The 7,361-nt window shown below is 56.5% G+C and overlaps 1 protein-coding gene across 1 annotated transcript; it reads right to left on the bottom strand.

Annotated features, from left to right (window-relative positions):
• Positions 1 to 1,657: 1,657 nt before the first annotated feature.
• RPS15 (ribosomal protein S15) lies at positions 1,658 to 4,027 on the bottom strand. Its single transcript, XM_026116643.2, has 4 exons — positions 3,928 to 4,027; positions 3,409 to 3,494; positions 2,907 to 3,141; positions 1,658 to 1,827 (listed from the first exon to the last, which is right to left on the bottom strand). Exons 1-4 carry the CDS (start codon positions 3,928 to 3,930, stop codon positions 1,714 to 1,716), a joined length of 438 nt encoding a protein of 145 aa, XP_025972428.1. The 5' UTR covers positions 3,931 to 4,027; the 3' UTR covers positions 1,658 to 1,713.
• Between the last annotated feature and the right edge of the window lie 3,334 nt (positions 4,028 to 7,361).

Below are 7,361 nucleotides of genomic sequence, written 5' to 3'. Positions count from 1 at the left end.
GCAGACGTTCCCCGTGCTCGTTCCCCGGCGGGCGCAGAGGCACCGCTCCGTACCCGGAGCACGCGCTGCTGCCAGAGGCGCTGCAGCGGCAAACGCCGGTCCCTGCACGGCCCTTCCCGACGCCGAGGCTGGTGCAAAGCCTCCGCCTGGAACAAAGCCACGGAAGCGCTCGGCGCCCCGAGCTTCCTGACAAGCGAATCATTCAGGGCCGGGAGGGAGGAGGGGAAGCGCTCTGAATCCGGGGTGCTGCAAGGAGAACAAAGCCCGAGGAGCCGCCTCGGAGCTGCCTCGGAGCCGGGCCACCGAGGCTCCTCGCTGCGGAGCGGCTCCGCGCGACGCCGCTGCTAACAAAGGCGAAGGAGCGCAGGCGCCAGCGGCAGCGAGCGCGAGCCTGGGAGGAGGCCAGTGACAGAGGGGACGACCGCAGTGCAGGGCCCCCGTTCTCGCATCCAGGGAGCGGCTGGCGCAGGCTGCCAGGGCCCTGCGTTGTTGCTGTATTTCCTCCGTGCGTGTGGCAGGGAGCCCGCGGCAGCGAGGGCAGAACAGCCCCCAGCCCGACTGCTGCACTCGTGTGCTCCAGCGGCAGCACCCGGGACAGGCCTTCGCCTTGATCTAAAGACCAGCATGGTCCCAGTCCCGGGGGGGGGGGCAGAGGCGGGGGCCACGGCTGCACCGCCAGCAGCCCCCCCGTGCCAGGCCGTCACCGCGGGCGCTGGCAGCAGCTTTCAGCAGCCTCGCCGCAGCCGCCCCCTGCGTTGTGCACACTCAGGCGTTTCGCTTTTGTGAGTGTTTTATTTAGCTACACCCAAGCTTGGGAGAATCTCCTGAATCACCCGGGATCGGCTGCTTCTTCGTGAACATCTCAACCAGGGTGACGAACCCCAAGAGATCCGCTCCCCGCCGGGGCCGTTCAGGAGACCTCTGCACCCCCTCCCGCACGGGCAAAGCGGCTGCTGCAGAGGCACCAGGTCTTTGCTGGAGTCGCACAGGGAAACGCTCATCCCAACACAGAGCCTTTGCTAAGGGCGTTACCCAGACCTAGTGACTGAGGTGGCAGAACCCCCCCCCCTTCACTTGAAATCCCAATTTTCATGCCACAAAACCATCTATTACAAATGTCAGCATCCTCTGATCTGTCCTTTACCACCTCCACCCAGAAGAGAGGACAAGAGCTGCTGGGGCTGAAGCCTGAGGGACCTGCACCTCAGCAATCCCTTCTGCTCAACTCCCGGTTTTTAGTTGTCTTAGTGTCTCAGCTAAGCTCATCTTCACATTTGCATCAAGGTTCCTGAAGTGAAGAGATGGTAGCAGACACTTCAGTGCATTCCCAGGTCTATGCAAGTGTTGCCTGAAGTATCATAAATAAAAGCTAAATGCACAGAGGTGCTATTCATCGCTTTCCCCAAAAGACATGGAATTTCATGAATCTAATAAACCCATTTAAGAAAAGCATTTACCTTGCAAGTTTACCAAAAGGGAGTGCCAAAAAAAGGGAAGTCATCTTCAGGAAGAGAGCCAACCAAGATCAGGAGCAGCATGTTTTGCTTGCTCATCTGAGCGACTCTGCCCCGGCTACATACAACCTCCACCTGAGCTAGGGGCACCCGAGGAACACGAACGGGTACTTCACTAAGACACAGCTCCAAGACAGACCAGAGACAGTTGGGAGAAATTTCTTTATTTACACATAGAAAACATTTCCCAAAACTCTGTTTATTTTAGAGGAATGAACCTGGAAGAGTGGGTGGCACCGATACCAGGGCGACCGTGTTTCACTGGCTTGTAAGTGATGGAAAATTCCCCCAGGTAGTGACCGATCATTTCGGGCTGGAAGAGAAGGGAAAGAGCCGTTAGCGACGGTGCCGGGACTGACCGGGAGGGAGGAAGGCCGGGAGCAGTCCCGGAACACCGCAAGGATGCAGAAGCCGTGTCTCCGTGAAACTATTGCCCCACACAGCTGCATTTGTTAGGAACAGTTATAACTGTGTCTCTGGGCACTGGCAGAATCCCCAAACAGAGCCGGTTCCTCCGGCCGTGCCGTAACGCGGCTAATCTGGGAACGCCGCGTACGGAACAGGCTCTGCCGGCGGGGACCAGGCCTCCTGCAGCAGCCAGGGCCTGGGGGCAGCAGCTGCTGCTGCTGCCGGGGGGCTGGAGGAGGGTGTGGGGGGATGAGGACACCTTCCTCGGAGCTGGCTCTGCCGCCGCAGAGCACTCCTGATGCGCAGCGTGCCGCACCGCACCCCGGGAGGGAGGGAGGGAGGGGACACACGCCTCGGGGGCCTTCAGCACGTACTCCGGCTGGTTCGAGTGTCAGGTGCAAGCAGAGCCCTCGGAGGAGGTGCCATTTAATCCCAGCGGCAGGACGGGGTCACGGCACCCTGCTCCCCACCGCTGCTGTTATTCCACTCTTGGGAAATCTTAGAGATCCTACTTCAGCCGAAACCCTATTTCCGCGCGAGCGGGCAGCGAGCCGGGGCTCAGCGCGGCGAGCCCACAGCCACCCCGGCTCTCCCCGGGCCCGCCTGACGCAGCAGCACCTCGGCACGCGCTCATGGCAGCCAAGGGCTCTCGGTTACGTGGAAGCTGCGCTCAAGTTTTCGTTTAAGGCCGACAATAAACCGCCCTGGCAAAGAGCCCGCCTTCAGAAGCGCAGCACCCTTTTACATAGGTGCTACCCAAGCACAAACTTCCACTCCCCCTTCCTTGAACGCAGGGCAGGATTGCAATCACGCGCGGCTAATGAGGCAACGCAGCAGCGCTCGGGATGCCAACACGCTGCCACAGCTCAGCATGGAGCAGGAGGACACCGGCGGTGAGCGGCGTCCCGGACCCACCACCCTCCCAGAGGCCACAGCTCGGCGGGGATGGGCCGCCGCCCCGCTTTGGGACCCCCCCGCGCTCACCTTGATCTCCACCTGGTTGAAGGTCTTGCCGTTGTACACCCCGACCATGCTGCCCACCATCTCGGGGAGGATGATCATGTCGCGCAGGTGGGTCTTCACCACCTCTGGCTTCTCCATGGGAGGTGCCTCCTTCTTGGCCTTGCGCAGGCGCTTCAGCAAGGAGTGCTGCTTGCGGCGCAGGCCCCGGTTGAGGCGCCGGCGCTGGCGCGCGCTGTACAGCTGCATCAGCTGCTCGCTGGAACAGAGAAAAGCCTCAGCCTCCAGCACCACTCACGTGGAATTAACTGGGGACCCCCAGAGCACCGCTTTACCTCCGCAGGGGGCTTCAAGCGATTTATACCTGCCCAGGCAAAAAACTACAGAATCACCCCAAAACACCCCGTTATTTCCGTTAAGTTAAAGCACAGCCCGGCTGCCGGGCGAGGCAGGACGGCGCGCAGCAGCCTGCAGCCCCCCGCGCCGGCTGCGAGCCCGCCCTCCGCCCCGGGGCAGCGGCTCTTACTAGGACATGTCGAGGAGCTGGTCCAGGTCCACCCCGCGGTACGTGAACTTGCGGAAGGTTCGTTTCTTCTTCTGCTCCACCTCCGCCTGCAGCGCGGGGGAAGGAGCGGGGAGGCGTCAGCGGAGCAGAGACCCCCCGCCAGGCCCTTCCCCCGCGGGCGGCGGGCACCGAGCCCCGCCGGGCACCCGAAGCGGCCCCGGGCAGCCCGCGGCGGAGCCCGCCCGGCGCTGCCACGGCCCGCCACCCTCCCAACCCCGGCTCGGGCCGCGCAGCCCCCGGCGCCCCGCCAGGCCTGGCCCTGGGCAGAGCTGGGGGGAGGCCCGGCCCCGCTGAGGCCTAGCCCGGCCGGGGCATCCATGGCCCCGGCAGGCCCCAGCGGGCCGCCCGCCCGCCGCCATCCAGCTCCGCGGGGAAGGGGCGGCGCCGCCCCGGGCAGCGGCGCCGGCTCAGGCCGCGGGGAGCCGCCGCCGCGGAGGATGGAGGTGGATCAGAGCCACCCGCCCCGCTGCCCACACCCACCATCTTGGCCGCGTCTCTTCGGAAAGGGCGGAGCTCACGGCGGAAGCGCCGGATCTCGCGAGACCATGAGAACAAGGGGCGGAAGCGGCAACAAGCCCCGCCCACCGCAGCCTCAGGGTGGCGTTTCCGCCCTCACTGCCATTTAAAGGGGCCGCTGCCCCTCGGGGCCTGGGCGCGAGCTGGGGTGAAATGGGTGGGTTTAGTGGCGGGAGCAGCATTTCGGCAGGGACGGTAGCTTCCCCAGGGCTCCGGGGCTGCTCGAGGGCGCACGCTAACCGCAGGCACTATGTTATACACTAGCTGTGTCAGCTCTTGCAGGGAAAGGCATGTCAGGAGGGGAAAAGCAGGATGGGAGAGGGCAGAGCTGCCCCAAGACGAAGGGGAGAAAGGCAGAAGGTGCAACAGGGGAGGACGGTTCACCGGGAGAAAGCAGCAGGGAAGGGGCAGGCGCAGGGAGCACAGCAACACCATGGGGCAGAGCAGCCTCCAAGGCTGATCCCCACTAGGGAGCTGACATGCTTTAGGAAACAGGCCTGTTTCAGGGCTGGGAGAAGACTAGGCTATTTCCTCATTTAAATAGCTTGCTCCTCCTGGGACCAACTCCTGTCCAAGCCTGACCCTGGGCAACAAGACAAAACACAAACCTCTTACTTGCAGCCCTGAATTGTCATCCTCCTCAGTTTAAATGCAGAGAAGACAAGGAACAGAGCACAGAAGTGAGAAAGGCTTTGAGGAAGCAAAGCTGCCCACGAGCAGAAGAGCTGAGCCTGCCCAGGTTTCAGATCTGACCAGCTTCTCATTTTCCAGGGGGTGGCACTGTGAAACTGTTCCTTTTCTGCTGGTCCAAGGTGGGACAGACACAGGACTAACCCGAAAGTCACTTTCACCATATGCAGGTAACCTGGGCTCCAGCCCAGGTGCCCCAGCTGCTCCATGCACAACCTCGCCCCTCCAACCTAGCAGCACCCTCAATGCCAGTCACCGAGCCCTGCTCAGACCAAACTCCACATCTCACAACAAGGCAGCAGGCATAATCCTTCAGCCATCAATCTCCATCTGCCAGTATCTTCTCATATTAGACAGACATGCTTTTCCAGCTTGGAGAGAATCCGAGATATTTCAAGCAAAGACAAACATAACACGTGAGGCCCCACATCCTGGTAGTGCTGCAGGGCAGGAACAGCAGGAAGGACTACAGTCTTCTGCAGCTGCTCATCTCCAAGCCAGGCTAACCATAGCTAATGCCACAGCACAGATACTCAGTGCTCTCACATAAGATGCTTTTATCCCATCACCAGGACACTGTTCTCTGCTGCAAGCTGCTGAAAAGCCTCCAACCCATTCTATTTGCAACCTAAATCATACATGAGCATTAAGCCAAGGTGTGGCAGACAAGTGCTGGCTCATCTCTCAGCACAGGTTGATTCAGTTTGTTACTGGGCAGAGATGCATTTCAAGCAGACCTAATGGTCTACGCTAACCTGGAAAAGCTGGTTCTGTGCAAAAGGCATCATCAGTTTCCAAAGACCTTCCAAAGACAAATCTGAAAGCAGGCAGGGTAGCAACTGACTTTAGGTCTGCTTCCATTTTGCATGCCTTTAAAATGCCATGGCTTTGTATTTAAGCCACTGTCCATGGTATATTTCATATAGCAATAAATTAGAAAACAAACCTCAACTAGAAAGTCAAAGCAATCACACCACACTGAAGCAGAGCACGAACCGATAGAAACCTACACCTCCGCAAAGAGAACATGAAATGACTAGCTTCCGTTTTGCCATGGAAGCACTGTGTACTTCGCACTCATGTAAATAACTAAACAAGGAGCAGAACCGAAAGGATTCGCAGCAAGTGAAACTGGTACAATCCAGACAAATTTGTAACTATGAAAAAAACCCACTAATCAAGGTTCTTCTGAGAGCAACTTACTGATTTCCATTGCCACACTGATAAATCCTAACAGATCCTGAATTTCAAGTAGCACTGAGTAAATCTACTTTAAAAGATTTTTCTTTTTCCCCTCCATGAACTAAACTTGAAACAATTAATGGGCTACACATTCCTGTAGAGTTAAGCCCAATTAACAGTGATCCTCAACAGCAAAGAGGACTAACAAGCATTGAGGCATGTCCAGCAATCCACTGAATCCCCAGGACAACGCTCCTTGGATAAGGGTGCATTCAAGATAACTGCAAAACCAAGTTCAAATCTTTGAAAAAACAAGCCAATTCTGCAGTCCTTTCTCCACCCATCAAAGAGCAAGTGGCTGCAAATGGCCAGCTGCAATCCAGCTACAGTTCATCTCCTGTAGACAGCTGTCATTTCGTGGAGTTGCAGCACCAATGACACCAATGCAACAAAGATGCATTTTCACTGCCAAACGACGAGCACCTAGACAGTTTAACATTCAGAGAAGCGCTTTTAAGCCTGATCTGTTGCCTTTGACACCATGGTTTGCCTCAGAATCACGTATAAAGCAGAAACACACAGTATGTTGCTTCCTCCTTGCACCTCTTGCTTTTGAACCAGTGACTGATTTCAGTACATGGTGCCCCTTTATCACATTGGAATGGTTCACTCCTCATGAGTCTAACCCCACATTTAAATACCAGACAAATACCGAAGTGGTATTCCAGAAGACCCCAGGCCAAACAGAGTTATGGACACTAAGCGCGGGGTTCAAATCTACACAGCAAGATGCTTGTAAACCCATGTGTTTTACTCATCTTATGGTAGCCTCAGTCATTAGAGACAATCCCAAAAGAGGAGTTACGCAGCTGAAAGTTTTCTTAACTAGATCATGGATTTGAGGTGGTGAGAGTGCACTGTCTTACTGCATCAAGATAAAGAAATTAAGACTGTGACTCTTGGGTAGACACTAATAGATCATTTCAACAGCAAAATTACCTCATTTCAAAGGTCAGGAAAATGGAAAGAAAAAGATGAGGGGCATTTTCCTGGAAGTGAACAAATTCTCCCTTTAGATATCTGTATGTGCTCCTTGTAGCTCACAGGAACGCATTTTTAAGGTGCCTTGAAGATCCAAGGTCAGATGAACAGCAGCGTTCAACCAAAGCCCATCCCCAATATCCACACGCAAACGACCCAGTGCATACAGACCCACCTGCAGTTCTGATGACATGCCGGCCAATACATTTAGGAGACTCAGTGCAAGTCTCACCAAGTCAAATCCAATCCAGGTTATAGCAAACAAAAGCTGTCATGGCTCCTCAGTCTGTGAAGTGAATTTGACAATGCCATTCCCGACCTTTCATCAGCACAACTTACTCTTAGGAACAGGCTACAAGTTGAGCGGGCATGAAGAATTACTGACTTAAATCCACGGCTGGTAAGCTAACAGTCCATTGAGGCACAGCATAAGCCTGTACAGAGATGTTACGAGGACATGCTTTTCAAGGCTGCCAATTGATTTC

This window comes from Dromaius novaehollandiae, chromosome 25 (assembly GCF_036370855.1).
Source record: "Dromaius novaehollandiae isolate bDroNov1 chromosome 25, bDroNov1.hap1, whole genome shotgun sequence".
In the NCBI taxonomy this organism is placed as follows: domain Eukaryota; kingdom Metazoa; phylum Chordata; class Aves; order Casuariiformes; family Dromaiidae; genus Dromaius; species Dromaius novaehollandiae.
The sequence above is the reverse complement of the archived record's forward strand: the minus strand, read 5'-3'. Positions and strand labels throughout refer to the sequence as shown.